The following is a 20,215-nucleotide window of genomic DNA, read 5'->3' on the forward strand; positions in this document are numbered from 1 at the left end:
ATTTTCCCCTCCTGCTTTAATATGATTATGCCTTAACAATAAAAATATATTTGAGAAAGAAACTAAATAGCAGGAAGTGTGGCAGGAAGTTTACCTCAAAATGTAGATTATTTTCAGAAAACAAAAGTTATTCTGAAGAATAAACCATTTTTAATGATTGTAGAATGACTTGGAGATTTGAACCTTGCAAGACGTTACTGCAGTGCACGAGGCTTCCATCACTTCCTTGAGCAGATATTTTGCTCACTTTTGCTAGCATTCCTCAATTTATTGCAACTTCAGGTAATAGACAATACTGAAAGAGGTTTTTGGGTTTCTCTGGTTGTCCTACACAAAAGGGAAAGGAAATTTCAGTTCTGGTAGAAAATCCGATTTTTTACAGATATACCCTAACCAATACTTGAAAAGAACCTTGGAGAGATATATCTTAATACATCAGAAAGATTACTTGGAGCATCAAACAATCTGATTCTAAGCAGTTAAGGTCTTTGGAGGACAAGAACAATAGTCTGAATACTTTCTATATATATATGTCATTTAAGGAATTCTGGGAGCTGAAGCTCATACTTCTTAAAATTGCCAAGATTGAAAAAAACACTGTGCTAAAGTATTACTGTGGCTTAAGTTTCTATTTGTTTCAATAAATATGACAGCATTTAACTCAGATAACCTTGCATATGTGGCCAGACCAGGATATTGTGGGCTCATGTGCCAGCACAATATAATCCCATGCTGCTAATCAGCCTATTTGTCTCAAGAGGGAGAATGAATGGTGTTTCTTATTTTGAATGGAATAGTGGTTTCCGTTGTGTTCCTTGCTTGGTCGAGATGGGATTTATTTATTTTCAAATAAACAGAGCAAGTTGAAAAAAATCATGGGAGTATCTGCGTGATCCAATGAACAGACATCGATGGCCATGAATACTATTATCACATATTTTTATCTCTACCTTTTTGGATTTTGATAGTTAATGCAAAACTCATATTGAATTCTGCCTATTCAGAATTGGTTTTTAGAAACTCAGACCAAATTCAGATGTAATAAAAGAAAAATCTCCCAAATTTTCCTTGTGCCGTTTGCTTTTTTAGGAGCTATACATATTATCCCATCAGACAAATATCTGTATATTACTCTATTTTAACTCAGTTACCATAGTGGGGAATTTGCAAGGTGCTCAGAAAACAATGAAATCACATCAGATGAGGAATAAAAAATGCGATTGGAATCAGGAATGACACCAGGTCATCATGTGTATATTTTTCTCTTGCAAATTAGAGTCATTCAAATACCTTGCAGAATTTTCTTGAAGTTCAGCCTTAACAATATGAGAATTGCCAGTTTAACACAGAAAGCTCCACCAGATTCTCATCACAAGTGAATCTCAATTAAAGAAACTAAAATGTCCATTTTGGGAACATTTCCTGTCCAACTTTAGCTCAACAGGGTGAGATACTTGATTACAAGAACTGTACCATATATACCTCTGCTGGTTATGAAATATCTTATATTGACCAACATCCTAAATTTTGCCAGAGATACCCTGCTCCTGTACAACTTAGTCCTTATGTCTAAAAATGGAACTTTGAGGAACTTCCAGCCTTGGAGTTTTCTTTCATTGGGGCTGTTACTTGGAACCCTGACATCTTAATTTTCCAAAAGTTTAAATCTGTTCAAAAGCTATTGAACCAGAAAGGCCACATCGGACTTGGTAGAGGTAGGATATCCCATAGATATTCAGAGGTTCTCAGGACTCGTATATTAATTCATCTGGTTCCTTTTGGGGAAAAACAAGCTAAATTTGCTGTAGACAACCAAACTGAATATTAGCAATAGCAACATTGAAAAGCAGGGAAAAACACATCCCCTTTCCACGACTATTAGCCACTAGTCTTAAGATGGCGCTTCTTAAACAAAAAAATCTTAAACCAGTGATTCCTTGAAAGAGACTATCTTCATGAAGATAATTGTTTGAACAATAATTCATATTTTTGTTCATAAATGCAAATTGCATTGTCACCCAACAGCTATTCTGCAAAAAGCCACTGCTGTTTTCTTTTGACTTCACTGATCCTATTTTCACTTTTACAGAATTCAGGATATATAAATGCAGACATTTATGTAAAGTCACAGAAGCTGTAGTCCAGCACATCAAGGACTGGCTGGTAATCAAGTCGATGATTTCTGGTACAAGCATTGCTCCTCTTCAAAAGCTTCAAGATTCCTGGGCACAAACCAGGATCAGCAATAAGAGGTTCAAATTGCAACTACTTACATTTTAAGTTTAGGGAAAATCTTCCTGATTATAAAATCAGTCAAACAGTAGAAGACTATCAATTGAAGTTTTTGGCTGTCCATCCCTGGAGAATTATATTTTTTTTAAAAATGGACAGTCACTTCTCAGAATAGTTTTGTACACTAGTTTGGTACACTTTACAGAGAGTTGGACTAGCCCATACTGTCCCAGCCTTAGCAACTGTAAGACTGTGGACTTCAACTCCCAAAATTCTCCAGCTTACAGGCTGGCTGGGGAATTTTGGGAACTGAACTGAACTGTAACTTAAAATTGTCAGGATTGGAATGCATTGGAATAAGCAATTCCTCTGGTCCCTCCCAGCTCTACAGTTCTTGGTTGTTTATGATTTCAAATGTCTTGAATACAATTATTAATCTCCGGGGACTGAAACCTAAAGAAGAAGGGGGCCGGGGTGGGAGGCACTGGGCTTGGAGGGCAGGACAGAGAAAGAAAGATATGGGGTTTGATGAAGACTTGCCAAGAAAGCTACTGTTTCTTGATTAACTTTTCCCTCCCCTGACACTCTCCTGCTCTTCGGAATGGGCTAAGACGGGCAGCTACTGATCTCTTTTGAGTGGCGTCATTTTAATAGGCGTCCAGCTGAGGGCTTCTTAGGAACGAGTGTCCTGATGTCTACCTGCCTCCTCGGGAGGACTCAATAATTCAGGCGGCAGCTGGCAAGAGACCAAGCTTCCCTCCCCTCCCTTCCCCTCCCCTCCTCTCCCCCACTCTTGCCGCCTCCTCTTCGCCTGCCCTCCCATCGCTACCTCCAGCCTCCCCTAACGCAGCCATGAAGGAGAGTTGAGCTCTGCCACCTTCAGTTGCTTTTACAGCGCAGGAAGTTGGCACCGGGCAGCTCTTGCTGTTAACGGGATCCCGGGGGACTGAAAAGAGGCAAAGGCAAAGGGAGGGAATCCGGAGGGAGAGTTTTTCTTGTGGGAAGTAGGAGGCTGTCGGACTCCCGGACTTCGTGATGGACCCCAAGGAGCGGAAGAAAATCCAGTTTTCGGTACCTGCGCCGCCCAGCCAGCTGGATCCCCGTGCAGTGGAAATGGTAAGGAAGGACACATGGGGGGGAGGGCAGCGAAGGGAGGGATTCGAGGCGTGGAAAGAAGTTGGGAAAGTAGCAATGGTCAATCTCCTTCCCTTTCTTTCCCTTCTTTTGCGGAGTTTCTTCTCTGAAATATTTCTGTTTATTAGGCACAGAAGTACATCCAGTGAGTGCACTGACTGCTGTTTAAATGCAAACTTACACATACATGCCACTTGCGGGCACTGAGGTAACTTAGCAATGCTTAGAACCAGACTAAAATCATTGGGATTTCAGTTAAAGTTACCAACTGTGGATTTTCAAAGCATTAGCCCACAGAGGAAAAAACAAGATCTCCAGAAACTGTTTTGGACTTACTTCCAAATCGTCCTTTTATGTTCTCAAATAGTTTATATAAGGTGATTATTAAAATCATACATGTTCCTTATAAATAATGCCTGTTTGTGCTTATACCATACTCTGTGAATATTCTTGTTTACTTTCTAATTGGTTTTATTATATTGTTTAACTTTTAGTAAGTCACTTTGGGAAGATTTTTTTTTCAGGGATATATATGATTGTAAATATAACCAGGTAAATAAAAAAATTCATTGCTTAATACGTATTACATTTCTTAACACTATATGGGTCTTCATATTTGTGTAGCATTGGAATATATAAAGACACAGAAAGATAAATCTGTGAATGCATGTCAGAAAACTTCCATGAACTCAGAGAAAAAATACAGTACTCCTGTCTTTTGTAATAGTACATATAGTTAATAAACTGTATAGGTCTATATTGGTCACAACTGGATGCAAGATCTTTTCTGATATACGTGCAGAGGCAAGTTAATGGTAATTATGTATAGTCATCCATCTAAAGTCTGCACCTGCTCAAACTTTTTTACACAGTTATAAACCTCTTATATGCAAATTCTCACATCTGATGCAGACTCTTAGCTTTTCACACTTGCTAATGTGATCTGTATGATTCCTGAATAGATTTTCATACCAAGTGGTGAAAAATGCCTTGAAAAAATTGGCTCACCTCTTTTGTAATAAATGCATCATTCCTACCTCCTCAGTATGATAACATCTATATTATATTAAATCCCGATCACACCCCAGTCATCATTGAAGAAGTTACTATATCAGAAATTTGATTTCTGGTGAATTGCTATATGAAAAATATGGACATTAAGGAAGATATATTGCAACCAAAGCCCAGGAATCAAGGATCCAGCTTTGAAGCTCTTTTGGGTCCTGGCCTCCCCATAACAAACAGGAGATTTCTTAATTGGTCATGGATCTGCAACCTTCTGCAAAATATAAATAACTTATATTTTGGGTTTGTATAGAATTAAAATAGTAGAATTTGCATATTAGAAGAACAATAAAATCTAAGGTTTGTTTTTAGGGACATGGTGAGTTCATTGTATTGTATTGTATTTATTACATTTCTATGCCGCCCTATTCCCGGAGGGACTCAGGGCGGCTTACAAACCAAAGTAGGGAGAGGGAATACAAACAGGAGGGAAAGACAACGAACAAACAACTACAAACAATTTAAAATTCATGCTTTATCATTGGCTATTATGCAAATAATATCAATCATTATGTTATCTATGGAACTAAATATTCATTTACTCACTTATCTACCATAGTTGCAACATCACACTAGCTTAACTTAACTGTTAAAACTTGATTCAAACATTGTACTAAAGTATAAACCATAGTTATAATGCTGGGTTCAAATTAAGCTAACCCACCCACCCCACTTTATGACTGAATACAATATGTAACTCTGCAGAGAAAAAGGAGAGTAGGATGGTGAAAGACGCTAGCACTGTGAAATAAATTCAGGTATAATAATGTATCAGCACCCAATCAATAAAGACCAAGCATATATTGTCCATCACTGGTAAATACATACACACAGGAACATAGGGTCAGGGATGCCAAATTTGTAAAGAATGGTGTAAAAAGACCACACAATGTCAAAATGCTGTGTGCGTCTGTGTGTGTGTGTGTGTGTGTGTGTGTGTGTGTGTGTGTGTGTGTGTGTGTGTGTGTGGAGGCCTGGCAGTTTGATTTTTTTTCTCTCTCTCTAGCTTTGGTGCATAGGCTGTTTAAGGTAAAAAGTCAGAAGATAGCTAAAATAGATTTAACATCTAGGCTGCTAAATGAGGCTCAGTGCGCTGCTCAAAACAGCCTGGTAGTTGCAGTCATGCTAATATGCTGAACTTGGTTATTAAATTAGCTTATTGTCTAGCTCACTGAACCATAAATTCACCAAGCAGGATGGTTTTGCAGAACATAGTAAATAGCATAATAAAAACCCAAATTCTGTCTACACAAATTAAAAATAGTGAAGCTTAGTAGAGTGTATAAATTCCACCACTAGGTCTGTATCTCACTTGTTAAAGTGAGTTTATTTATTCTTTATTTAATTTCTATATTCATCTATCTCAATCAATGATTCTGGGCAGCTTACAATTCAAAAATATTCTGCAATTAAAACAAAAACACATTATAATAAAAACAATATATATAGCAGCTGAAATAATTTGTTGTGTGACTATGAGCCAGTTGTAAGGGAATATTTGATTCCAGGTTTACCAAGTGTTTTCAAAACAGACTGTCATTTAAATGAGCTGGAGGCCAGAACAACTGAAGGCTCTCGCCCATCACCTCTTTGATGCCTCCTAATTAAGTTTTCTCTTAAATCTTTTTCTGGGTAAGAAAGACTTTATGCCCCCTCACATTTCCAGGCAGCGCATTATAACTGCTTGTTTAAGATAAACCTGAGGAGAGAGCAGGAACAGGTAGACTGGTCTGGAAACACAGAGTACAGGCCTGCAAGGTAGGTATGCCTGGCAAGAGAAACTCAATAGTTGCCCCCTGAATGCTTACAAGGATATAGGTCACTCATTCTCTCTTCAGAGTCCCAGCTACCAAAATATGGCATCAGTGTGAAATTTGATCTCCAACATTTTCCATTGAGATATTTGATGGCAATCTTTGATATTTAACCTGAAAACAGATTTTATTGGAATAAAATAAGGCCAGGCAAGTATTGGGATTTTTGAAAACTTGTTAGGAATGCTCTCATAAAATGGCTGCCACAAAAGCGATTTGTCTAAACACAGCCTATTTGTATTAGGAGAAATGGCCCATAATAGCCATTTATATAAGACAATCCTTTGCCACATATTCCAGCTCTCCAGGATACATCCTACCATACATGGTTTACTTTTTGTTTGCATAAATGTGCACATTTAAAAATAAAGTACTAGACTGCACAGAGATTTTGTTTCAACATTCCATCTCTCTAGTTCTCTCTCTGATTCAGGAGAAAAGGAAATCTCATAGTACCAAGGAGACATCAAGAACACAAAACAACTTTCAATTGTCTATCCAAGCTTGAATAGTTAGTGGTCTGCCTTGTATAAGCCACTTTGCTTTCCATTTGAATCTGTGGGTTGCATAAATTGTCTCATAAACTATATATGAGAAGGATCCTCATCTCTCTTATCAGGCTCAAGACATATAGTACAGTGGTGGGATTAATTTTTTTTAACTACCGGATCTGTGGGCATGGCTTGGTGGGCTTGGCATGGCTTGGTGGGCATGGCAGGGGAAGGATACTGTAAAATCTCCTTTCCTTCCCTACTCCAGGGGAAGATTACTGCAAAATCCCCATTTCCTCCCGATCAGCTGGGACTCGGGTGGCAGAGAATAGATGGGGGTGGGGCCAGTCAGAGGTGGTATTTACCAGTTCTCTGAACTACTCAAAATTTCCATTACCGGTTCTCTAGAACTCATCAGAACCTGATGAATATCACCTCTAATGCAGTACATTAATTTTACTATGTATCATTTCAATAGCAATGATACTATAGATTTCCCCTCCTTGCAGCCTTCAAAGGATGCTTAAAGTTAAAGATTTCCCTTACTCCCAGGTAACCAAAAGTGCAGGTGAATGGAATTAAAACGTACAAATCTGGAAAAGCCTAGTTTGGAGAAGTTAGTCTGCTAAGTATTGTGGCTAAAGTCCATAGGCTGTCCCACCACCCTCCATCCCTCCACACTTTTTCATAAGTGGAGTAAAATCAACAACAGAAAGATAGTAACAGTGGAGCTGGAAGTCTTTTTCTGATTCCCATGCTCCATGTTTTCCTCCTCTCTGGACTGCTAATGAGATCAGTAAGTCAGATCCTCTGGCATAAAAGGGATACCCTTAATCCAACTATGCAGCTACTGGATGCTTCCCCCAATGCTGCAGGCTATAACTGTGTTCAAGCCATGAATATGGCACAAAGAGTTATAGCCATGGAATTCTGGCAATAGGAACTCCACACTCCTTTTTTCTTGTGATGGCTGATGTTGCTGGTGGAATGGAAAGGCACCCTGAAAGCAACACCTTAATTGTGCCCCACAAGCTGTAAGGTCTTGGAACAATGCTGGGCAGTTGATTTCAGTACAGAAAAGTGTTACCAATCACAGATTCCAAACAATCTACACGGACATCTGTTATTCATTTCTCCTGGAAAAACAATAGGGATAGAGAAGTCATAAATGTAGCCCCAAAGTATGAATTGACTCTTCCTCCATATTTCTCCAATCTCTTGTTATGAGAAGCAAAACAAAACTTCTATTTGATTTCTCTTCTAGATCCGTCGTCGGAGACCAACCCCAGCTTTGCTTTTCCAGCTTTCAGAAACCTCCCCTGGTGAGTCATGATTTTTTTTATTAAACCAGAAGAAAGGAATGGAGGGCTTGGGTGTGGGGAGTAAAGGTACAAGAATAAGCACTGATGCACTGAGCTGCACAAGAGAAGCAGTGGCTCTGTGGCTAAGACACTGAACTTGTCGATCAAAAAGGTCAGCAGTTCAGCAGTTCGAAACTCTAGTGCTGCATAGTGGAGTGAGCTCCCGTTACTTATCCCAGCTTCTGCCAACCTAACAGTTCAAAAGCATGTAAAAATGCAAGTGGAAAAATAGGGACCACCTTTGGTGGAAAGGTAACAGTGTTCCATGCATCTTCGGTATTTAGTCATGCTGGCCACATGACCACAGAGACATCTTCTGACAGCACTGGCTCTTCGGCTTTGTAACAGATTTTGATATTTTCTTCTGGGATTGTTTGATTATTGCATTTACAAAGACCATTTAAGAACATCTTGTTTATCAGCAACACCTACAATTTCTATGTAAAATTAGTTAATGCTCTTTGTCCCATATGGAATAACGTAGAAGAAAGATTGGCAGAGTCAAAGGGAAGAGTAAAAAGAGGAATCAGGCTACAATCCTTACATAGCCACAAACAAACTAAATCTATCCCTCCTTGTGTGCTATTGACCCTTATTTAACTATAATCAGGTGCTGATCATTAGTTGAGAGTATTCCTGTGCATAGGCTTTTAGAAAATAAATAAATAAAATAAATTGAACCTGAAGGTTCAATTGATTTTATCCACCTGTCAAATGTGTAAAAAATGGAAACCTCTACATTTCTGACAATTATTTCATAAGGTTGCAAATGTAAAGTGATCTGAGATTGCTCTTCTTTCACTAGTTCAGTATGGCTAGTTCAGTAAGGGGCATATTTGCATGCGTCCCTGCTTGTGAGTGAGTACACAGAGCTTATTTAGCAAAGCCTAGCAAGAAATTGAAACATGGGGGTTTGGCTTTGTCTGCCTGAAATAAACAGGGAACAAAGCTGAGGCTCCATTTAGCTTTTAATGGCTTCATTCTCTGGCTTCTTCCAGGCAAGCAAAGCCAGAATCCTGCATTTGTGCAATGTGCTAACTTGGTTAACAGGCCGTAGAGGAGCCAGCATGAATATAAGAAGAGCCCCCTTCGACCAGGCTATAGATCACCTTGTCCAGCACTATGTCATATATTATAATTGCCCACTGGATTCATTTTGGAATGATTCTCCTAATGTTGCTTTGCAGCAACCAATATTTCAGGCATGCTAACTGTAATTCAGGACAATGTAAATAGCAACCAGTATTACTGCTAGGGGCCATTGATCAGGAGGAGTCTGATAGCACCTTTTCAGACTAATACATTTTATTAAGAAAAAAAAGCATTTCTGAACCACAGCTCATTTAATCAGATCTATTGAGGGGCTAACTGATATAGGATTTAAATTGAGATGTGTGGGAAGACAATAAAAAGGGGAAGGCATATGCAAGCTACATGCAGAACATATTATAAATACATTATCAAGTGTCAATTATAAAGTGTTACAAGTCCATCGTATTTCTTAAAATCTTCTGAGATGGCTTCAAATCCTTTGATGTATGTGAGTTCAACAGTTTCTTGCTCAATTATCTTGGTGAAGTTTCCTTGTTCCAGGACAGCTGTTTTGAACATATACTGCTAGCCATCGGTAGCTTGAAAGTCCACAAAATCATTTAGTTCCTATTCAAAAGACACCCAGATAGGTTGCCATTATCAAAGCTGCTAGCAGCTATTCCATAGCTTCATTATGTACAATATAGATATGCATTTTCTTTTCTTGATCCTGAATCTCCCAATATTTAGTGGGAGTGGATGATCTTGAGTTCCAAACTGATTGTGCACAAGTACTTCTCTTTTCGCATTATTTGTGGCATACATGATTTTATATATTTTTCTCATGTCTCCAGTTATCCTTTTTTCCTAGGCTAAAAGAGCTCTCATTGGTATGGCCTTTCAATATAGGAGAGTTGTTCCAGCCCCATAATCATTTTTTTGCATTTTCTGCCCTTTTTTGCACCTGCAACTCTAAAGTCTTCTACAGGTAGCCCTTGTCTTATAACCATACTCTTTGTGATCGAAATTACAAAGGCAGTGAAAAAAGTGACCTATCACCAATCCTCACACTTATAACCATTGCCGCATTCCCCACATCACATTGTCAACATTCAGGCACTTGGCAACCTCCACATAATTACAATAGCTGCAGCATCATGAGGTCATATGATTGCCATTGTGGACCTTCCCAAGTGGCTTCCATCAAGCAAAATCAGTGGGGGAAATTGGATTCATTTAATGACCACATAAAACTCTTAACAAGTACAGTGATTTGCTTTAAAATGATGGCAAAAAGGCTGTAAAATCAGAAGCTTAACTCATTTAACTACCACCTTGCTTAGCAATGGAAATTCTAGTCCCAGTTATAATCATAAGTTGAGGCTACTTGCATTTGAGGAGAGATCAGAGTTTCGCACAGGGAATTTACTATAGATTTCCCTCACAACATACGATATTGGCACCTGTATTTAAACTCCCTTTCTAATCATCCCAAGTATGGGTTTTAACATTCACACACAAATGACATTTTCATTTTGCTGCCCGCCATTCCTATAAGACTCACTTCCTGATTATGCATCACCAGCTCAGAACCTTTTGTGCCAGTGTGCATGATTTTATATTGGCTTAAGTATCAGTATGTCCCTTCCCCAGTTTTATTGCTTAGCATGACAAGCAAAAAGAGTTTTAGATTCATGTTGTTTATTTGAATTTAGCTAAATGTATTGTGCAAAACCAGCCATGACTTTGGCTTTAGCTCACTGTGACTCTAGTAACAGTGATTTCCCACTAGTAAGCCCTTTGAGTCAATGGGATTCAATTTGTGAATATGTTTCTGCTGCCAAACCTGGGCCAAAGAGATACCAGTTCAGAAATAAAGCATTTCTATATTTGAAAAGAGAAAAATGAGAGAGAGAGATCTGCACAGGCAAGCATTTGCTCTCCTCCTACTCACTAAAACAACTTCTCCTCCTCCTTCTAGCAAAATGCATTCTTTTTTCAATAAAGCTTATCCCTGGAGTTTTTTATTTTCTTTCCTTCTTTTTTGTTCTGAAAGTTTAGCTCCAGGAACCAGGAAGGGTATCTTCTGTAGCCCTTCTCTGAACAATAGCCCTGCTGTTGTACACGGAAAGGCATGGTGTTCATAACAGGCCTTACCTATTCCACAGGCCTGCTTCCTCCCAGGGAGCATTCCTTAATGCTTTTTCCAGCAAAGTTTGTTTGGCTAAGAGATTTATACAGGCACAGGAGTGAATAAACAGTTTATTTTTTTTAACTTAATTTCAGCTGAATTTGCTTGCAGTTGGCTATGTTTCATATTTAAGAGTTGGGTGTTAAACGTGTGGCTTTTCACTGTGTGGGTGATACAGTGCTTTTCTTTCTTGTGAAGAAATTAGCAACCTACCACTTCAGGGCTACACTAGGAGACATGGCCTCTAAAAAACCCCACCTTATTTTATTTTATTTTGCACCTAAACAGTTAGTTGATCACAAATGCCATATATCAGTGATATAAATGCCCCCCCCCCAGCCCTCAAGCCATTCTGTGGGTATACCTGAAGCGGAGGGGGAGAGAGAGAGAGAAAGAGAGAGTTTTTTAAAACTTATTTATTTAGCTGGATACTGACTAGTCTATTTATGGTTTAGTTGCTTAATGGATCACATTCTTAACAGCTAAACACAGGTGCCTCCATGCTGCTTCCATGCTGCAAGGAATGGATTTAACCAAGTGATTATTAAACAGAAATTAACATTTAGCCTATCTAAGTGTTTGAATATAATGGTGTGAGGAAAATTCTTTGCAAATCACAAGTATAATTGGCTCCTCATGGTGCAGCTGAGACAATTCTACCCCTGACTGTGAATGTCCACTATATGAATATATACACATACATATAAATATTACCAAAAGTAACTGCCTATGTGGAGGCGTTCACTAAAATAATTGGCATGTTGTGTTGACTTGAAATAGTTACATTTGCAGAAACTATCAGCCCAGCTGCTTAGCTATGGAAATGAATTAAGTTATAACACCAATGCGAGTTTGGTACACCAAGTTTGGTCAATTATTTGTTTAGCGAGTGTTCAAAAGTTACAGAAGCACTGAAAGTAGTTTATAACTGGTCCTTGTGCTTACAATTGTTTCAGCATCCTTATGGTTATGTAATCAAAATTTGAACATCTGGCAACTGGCATGGATTTATGATGCTGGCTTCCCAGCCATCTTCTCACAAATACAATCAATGGGGGAAGCCAGTTTCCCTTAACAATCATATGATTCACTTAATAACTGTGGTGATTTACTTAACTGTGGCAGAAAAGGTTGTAAAATCAGGCATGACTCACTTAACAACCTCTTTGCTTAGCATTGGAAATTCTTGTTACAATTGTGGTTGTAAGTCAAGGACTATCTGTATAACATAGTCAAGAGCCATTGTTTTTATCTTTTGGACCTATGGTGTCAAAGAGAAGTATGCTTTATATTTGTTTTTCCTTTTTTACTCATAATGTTCTCTTTTTCTTTTGCCCTCCCTATACTCTTCACACTGCTTTGTACAGAAGATGAAGCATCCCCATATCAGGTCAGTATTGTGGATTATTTAAGATGCTATAAGCTAAGCTGCTGGACTTCACCATTCCCAAGACTGAATGGTCAAGGCTAGTGTAGTAGTGTAGGGTGTTGGACAAAATCAGGAGACCCAGGAGTAAGGCCATCTCCAACAATAGAAACTCATTGGATTTCTTCAGGACAATTCCTACCTGTTATCTCAATTTATTTCACAGGGTGATCATCGTGATTATTAAATTGAGAAAGGGAGTATTATGTATACTTGAGCTACTTGAAGGAAAGTTGTGATATAAATCTAAATGTATACTTAAATGCCACTATATTTTTCTTTACTATAGAGCTATCAACAGAATTACCATTAAACTGCCATTAAACCATCTTATCCCTAAACTGGAGCAACTGGTCAGATTTAACCACAAATTTGCAATTTAGACTTATATATCATCCCATAGCTTTATAGTACATTCTGGGCTGTTTACAATGTAGCAGCATCATTTGCAGATTGCCACCAACAATCTGGGTCCTCATTTTACTTTGGATGGAACAATACACCACCAGGGTTCATTGGAATAATAAATAGCACAAACAGAAGATGGGGAAAAACTGATTTGGCTGATAATGCTGCTTGCCTGCTGTTCCTTAGAATTCCTGAGACCCTATGTTGCTTTGGAAAGATCCTTTCTAACTTAATTCTTAGAGTTGGTGGCTCAGGTACCACTACAAGACATCATGATTCGAAGTAGCAGAGACGGCATGCATGGGACTTCTTCCGTCAAACATGCCATTATGTTGAATCTGTGAAACAGCATTCATAATTGAAATCCAAATGCCAGACCCTGTTAACCTTTTACACGGTTTCTAATTCTGGCTGGTCCACTAAGCATTTGGATCAGGAGATTAAGGGAACTCTGCTGGCAATGCAGCTTTTATTATTTTGAGTTAATGTTTAACCTCGGGTATCATAGGATGGGTGGTTGTTGTTGTTTTTTACTTTGTAGGTTGTCCCTTTTGTGAAAGGAGTGGCACTATAAATTATATAAATAAATAGGACTCACAGAGGCTATAGATCAGTGATGGCGAACCTTTTCGGCATGGAGTGGCCAAACTGGAATGCGTGTGCATGCGCGTGCACACACCAGCCAGCTGGCGTTCAGGTTTCCAACATACTCATATGCACCCGCCAGCTCGTCTTCGTGGAGCACTGAAAACTCAAAGACTAGCTGGCCAGTGCGTGCATGCCTGTTTTGGGGAAATTTTGGGGGTCGTTTTCATGCCATTTTTGGGGCCATTTTCACACTGTTTTTGGCCCCAAAACAGCCTGGAAATGGCCCCAAAATGACCCCCAAACCAGGCTGTTTTGGGGGCATTTTTGAGGCTGCTTTCTGGCGCTCTGCCATCCGTGAAGACCAGCCCACTAGAAACCAGAAGGGCAGCTGGTGACAGCATACGTGCCCACAGAGAGAGTTCTTTGTGCCACCTCTGGCACATTTGCCATAGGTTCACCATCACAGCTATAGGTAATAGCTTTTCTAATCAACAGATTGGTAGACAAAAGTATCTATAAGAGTTGGGGATGCAGAAACTATTCCCAATTGCAAAGATGCACATGTCAGACCTGTGCATGACTCAGTGCTCTTGGTTTATCTCCTTCCAACCTGGAAGCCTACTCAAGTCCATGATTCATTCTGGAGTGTAAGGGTTGTGAAACCTCCAAAGGCATGTAAAAGTTAGTCTTGTATATTCTCAGGCACTGTCATTTGGAGTGGAACAGTTGAGAGTTTATTCTGTTTTAATTAACAGAAAATATAGATCTGTGAGTCACAATCAAAGAAGGATAAAACTAGTTGTGAATTCCACAGAATACCATGTATCAGCTAGCCTTCAGATTGTTTTGAATAACAGTGAAGATGGGATGAGGTGATTTCTGAAGGAGGAAGAGTGACAGAACATGAGGACAGAGTTTAAAGGGGATCAGCCTAGAAAGTCTACATAGCCACAAGTGAACAAAATCCAACTCCTCTTGAATGCCTATTGATCCTTGAGAAGATTAATGTCAGGTGTGAAACATTAGGTCCGCAGTGAAGAGTCCAGTTAAACTGATTTAGTGCTAATCATGCTTATCCTGAGGAATCTTCTTAACTAAAGGTTAGAACCTGCACGGAATACAAGGGGAGGGTTAGACTTAGGCTGTTTGCGTCTACATAGGGATTTTAGGCTGATCTCTCTTTTAACTCCCTGCCCCCCCCCGCCAAGCTTCCGCCATTCCTCCTACAATTTCAGTCAAATAAAGGGAGAATTAAATCACCTCTCTAGCACCATAGTTTAGATGTTTCAAAAGAGCTTTTTTTCTTTTATATGTGTATAATCAGTGCCAACTAATGCATTTTGAAAATTATGGGATTTATATCCCATATATATGGGATTATGGGATTCCTACATTTGCAGGCGATATTAGATATAGGAAGATTGCCTAGTGTCTATTTAGCTGCATATTGACTTTAGTCCACTTACAATCCTGTTCATTAATGGCCCAAATTTTAAATAGCTAAACATGAAGACAGCTGCTTCTTTGCTGTACATAACAGATTTGACCAATTTATTGGTAGCAACCCATTTCATATATATTGTATTATAAGCTGTCCAGAGTCATTGAGGTGGGTAGCGATAGAAATTGAATAAATATTTATTTATTCTTTACACTACTTGAATGCAATTGGGTGGGGTGGGGGACAAATTTCATGCAACAAACAATTGCAAGGCAAAAATTGAAGACAGTTGTCAGTTGCCTACCAGCCTGCCTTCAGTCATTTGCTTTGAGATAAGCCATATTTCACAATTGTGAGGGTTGACCATGGTTCATATTATTCATGTTTATTTAATACAGAAAAAAGTTTTAGCAATCTTTACAGCAAATCTTTTTTCATCATTTAAAAACAAACGGATCACATTCGCTGTATATGATCTTTCTTGCCACTAATCTCAATTAAGGAAAAGCTTGCCTGTTTTTGTTTTTTTATGTGGTCACCTGCTGTGACCAAGAGAGAACCAGTAAAATCACATTCCTGTACAAAAACATTACCCTCCTTCTATGATAGTGAGTGTGGTCTAAATATCTTTCCGCAGATGTTTGCTGAGAATAGGGTTATCAGATGTCTGGAAAAAGGAGGAAATATCCTCATTTTTTCCTCTGTCCCACAGGATAGCCTTGAAATTAAATATTGTCTAGTTCAATAGACAATAGACAGGGGTCTCCAACCTTGGTAAGAGGTTGGCAAGAATTTCTCAGCAGTTTTGCTGGCTGAGGAATTCTGGGAGTGGAAGTCTACAAGTCTTAAAGTTGCCAAGGGTGGAGACCCCTGGTTTAGTTGCTTGAGAATCTTTTCCTGAGCACCTTTTCTTCATGGCAGGGAACATCTCTAATAAATGTTAACGTAAGTTTTCAAGCTCTGCTGTGTGACTTTGATTAGTTACCTTCCCAGGCTTGGGCTGCTGCCTGAAATTGATAAGATCTTAACCTCCTAACTGGTTCTAGCACATTCCTGTGATTGAAAAACCAGCCTTTCTGATGCTGGAAAAATTAATGTCATATTATATGCAGGACTAATTTCTAATGTCATATTATATGCAGGACTGGTTTCTAATTTTTTTAATGTTCTGGATGCCATGAAGGTTAAATGTGGGTCCTCTTTTCCCCCATTTGTCCTCTTTTCCTATTGTTTTTTCCTTTTTGCCTATTCAGATATTTGGTAACTCTGCTGTGTGTGTGTGTGTGTGTGTGTGTGTGTGTGTGTGTGTGTGTGTACGCGCGCCCGTGTCTGTCTGTGAAAGAGAGGGAGGGAGGGGGGGAAGAGGGAGAGGAGGATGAAGAGAGAGAGAGAAAGAGAGAGAGAGAGAGAGAGAGAGAGCGAATAGAACACAATTACAAAATGGAAGGGAGTTGATCTAACTTAGAGATATTACACTAAAGCTATTGAGCTTTATAAAGTTATAGCTTAACAAGTTATATAAATCTGGTCAACTAGAAATAAATCAGAATTTGACATGGTATGCAACCCCACTAATTAAATCTTTATCAGGGAGATGAAGGAATAAATGTTATTATAGCCGACTTCGAAAAGTAGCACCAGAACTAAAGGCTATATAGTGTGAATAGCAACTATTTTGCTTCTCAGTTTTCTCGGTATTCTCTGGCCTCTTCCCTTCACCGATAGCAAGCAGGGGTGAGAGAAGTCAGGGTCAGTAGATGAGAATTTTGCAGCTCTGCATTTCCTTACTCAAACAAAAGGCTTTACAGGCTACAGAATGCCCCTGCTACACTAAGAGACTTTGGAATTTACTAAAAAAGATTTTTTTTTGCTGTTAAAGCGCAGCTTCCCCACCTCCACCTGAGCCTCCCGCAGAGCAAATTTATTTTGGCCTGCATTTTTCCATGACTTTTGCTTCATCTTCAATCACATTAACGTAGCCTTTATTGAGTGTATAGTTTTCCTTAAGAGAACTCCCAGGTCTCTTTTTTGGGGTTATTTTTGGGGAGGATTGTGTGGGAGGGGGAAGAAGGAACCAAACATGCAGCACACTACATAAAAGTCACATCTAAAACAAGTATTATGTATAAAAATAAAAAGAACCAATAAACGAAGTCAGTATGCAGATTTTCAAAACAAATGGAGTTCAGTTTATTGGTAGGACTGAAGAGAACCTGGCTTTTAAAAACTGGTGTTTATTCTGTGATGCAGTCCATTCTACGGTCATGTTGCTGAATGATTCCTTTTTAATTCTCCAGTTGCGCCTAACCATAGCACAAACACTGGGGAATTTTTTTTTTCCCTGCTGTGTCCTCATGATGGTGCCTTTATCATGTCTCCAGCCCGTGGGTGAAACTCCTAGAATCATTTTTAGCATGTTAATGCAACCTTTTCCACTTGAGGCAAAAATGTAAAGTTATGCCCACAAGATGCAAAAACCCTATTTTACCTTATTCTTTTTCTGAGAAGTTAGGTAATCAGTAGGGAATGGGATAAAGAGAGGCATTTGCTGGTCATTTCTGATGCAAGCACAACATTGTTATCCCGTCCTGCCCCCCCCTCCACCCTGCCCCCCCCCCATTAAATCAGCTTCATTTGCTGTTCTTTATATAATTTTGCTGTTCTTTTTTTAAAAGAAGACACTGGAGAGTGGGAAAAATAAAGAGGACTGCCTGGGCTTGAAATAGTCTAGCAGTGAAATGCAGTAATAGGGTGAAATATCAGGAAAGGATCCCCTACCTCCAGAATAAAATACAGAAGAATCTGGAAATCAGCATATTCTGCCCAAATAAAGCATAGGAAGGAGGGGAGGGGGGTCTAAATAAAAGTACTGTAGTGACTCACTTCCTTTGGGGATTTTTTTTTAATTTAAAAAAACTGAATTCTATTTGAATTAAACAGAATGGGGTGTAGGAGGATGACTGGAGGAAGGAACATAGATATACTGGAGTCCTGCAGCCAGACCCACCCAATTTCTGAATCATAGTTATTCATGGATGGGTCTCCTCTTGACTAGACTATTGCAATGTACTTTTTATGGAGCTACTCCTGAAAATCAACAGAAAGTCAGAGTTGTTCTAAATAATACGACAGCTTGAGCAGTTCTGGTTGGTCACTTGGATGACCCACATAACATTGCTTATTGGAGAGCTGCAGAAGTTACCACTTGATTCCTGAGTGCAATTGAAGGTACTGGTTGTCACCTTAAAACCTATATGACTCATGACATGGATATCTATAGAAACACTTGTTTCCAGTGGCATTTGCCCATCTGATATCCTGGAAGGAAAGCCCTCTCTGGGTTCTTATTTCTGGGGGATGTTATCATCAAAGACTAGAATAGGCCTTCTCAGTTGTTGCTCCATTTCTATGGAACAGCATTCCCCCTGGAATTTTCTTCCAACCTTCTGAAGGTTTTGAAAACATATAAAAATAATTTTTGGCCTTTGGGGTAGACCTTCAGTTTTAATTGCTCTTGCAATAGGACCATTTGTTTCCGTTATTGGTCTATTGCTAAATAATGTGACTGTTTATATTATTACACAGTATGTTGTCATAATGTAAGCAATTTAGTGTCATGCATTTAGAATTGCATAAAAGTCCAAGTTTAAAAAAAAACATAAAAAGAAATAAAATTCCTGCTACAGTTGGCAGATGTGCTTCCTAAAAGTTGACTGTGTACAGAAAAGAGAGAGAAAGGGCAGTCAGGCAAGCTGAAGAAATAAAATCTGAAGAGTACCATTACGCACTTAATGCAACAGGGGCAGGACAGAATTGACAATGGAGGTCATAAATTTCCACACTTGAGGATGATAGATAGATTCAGCAGTAAGGTAAAGGCTCTGTCTCTCTCATTTGTCTTTTTTATTCTATTTTCCTTAAATTTCTTCAAATTCTTTCTTTTTATTTTTGGTATAGGATTTTTTATTAAAATTTTTAAAGAAGAAGATAAAAAGTAGCGACAAACTAATATAAAGTAAGGAAGAAAAAAAATTAAAAAAAACCCAAAAAGCATCAGAAGAGAAAATAGTGAAGAAAAATAAAAAAGAAAGAAAAATGTTCTTCCTGTTTCAAATTTTAATAAAGTTACTACTTTGTTGTAATTTTAGCAATTACATACTTATCATTAGTACAAAAATGCATTTCAAATTCTGGCTTACTTTGCTCCAACTGTCTCACTTAGCAACAGAAATTTTGAGCTCATTTGTGAATATAAGTCAAGAATTACCTGCAGTCCAGAATATCCAAATATTATTTCATAGTTGTATTATAGGTAAAAACTTGATCTTCACGAATAAATTCCTGTAAAGTGACTTCAGCCTTTAACAGTTTGTAATAAGTTTGTAATCAGCTTGTGAAAATCAAATCTTGTACTGGTTTTACTTTTACTGTAATCTGTTTTATATTTCAGGTGATGATGGAACCTTTTTGTTTTCCTTCATCAAATAATCTTTTAAATAGACCTATGTGCAAAAATAATTGATTCAGATAGTATTAACAGGTATTTTATATCTTTCATATCAGATTTTATACATGGGAAAATTGGGAAGTTGATCCACATCTTCATAGGTTTAGAACTCTTCCTGCTGCTTTCTATATTTTCTAATATGCCTAATGCTTTCAAAGTCACTTAAGAAAACATCCACTTGCATTATTTTAGCACACTTTTAAAAATGAACTAAAAACCTAATATAAATTCCACTGACACATCTGCTAAGATTCTGTGCTTCTCAATACATGTAACAGAGTTCTGTTAAATTACTGTGATCACCCTGAGGATTTAAGAAATGGTACATCGGTTAAAATTTCTTAACATAACTTTAACACTTGTCTTAATACCTTTATTTTCAAAATCTTGTTCTTGATCTAATGGAATGATAGCTGGCAGGTCTAATGTACTATCTTTACAGAATCTTATGACAGTTTTTCATTATTGGGTTAATATATGAAATGATTAAGTGCAGTTCAGATGCCATTGTTCTTATTAATAAGC

At 38.4% G+C, this 20,215-nt stretch overlaps 1 protein-coding gene across 4 annotated transcripts in view; it reads left to right on the forward strand.

The window, feature by feature from the left end:
• Positions 1 to 2,998: 2,998 nt before the first annotated feature.
• Positions 2,999 to 20,215, forward strand: part of PPP1R1B (protein phosphatase 1 regulatory inhibitor subunit 1B) — a 65,915-nt gene continuing 48,698 nt past the window's right edge. Inside the window, exons 1-3 of one of the 4 annotated variants that reach the window (XM_087713461.1) lie at positions 2,999 to 3,348; positions 8,001 to 8,058; positions 12,691 to 12,710. In XM_087713461.1, coding sequence (XP_087569587.1) covers positions 3,268 to 3,348; positions 8,001 to 8,058; positions 12,691 to 12,710 — 159 coding nt within the window. In that variant the 5' untranslated portion in view covers positions 2,999 to 3,267. Of the gene's footprint in view, positions 3,349 to 8,000; positions 8,059 to 12,687; positions 12,711 to 20,215 lie in introns of all 4 variants that reach the window. The other 3 variants (XM_087713459.1, XM_087713463.1, XM_087713462.1) reach the window with 3 other exon arrangements.

The sequence above is a fragment of the Thamnophis sirtalis genome, unplaced genomic scaffold, assembly GCF_051295495.1.
Source record: "Thamnophis sirtalis isolate CommonGarterSnake01/CBP01778 unplaced genomic scaffold, rThaSir2_p1.2 scaffold_4, whole genome shotgun sequence".
NCBI lineage: Eukaryota > Metazoa > Chordata > Lepidosauria > Squamata > Natricidae > Thamnophis > Thamnophis sirtalis.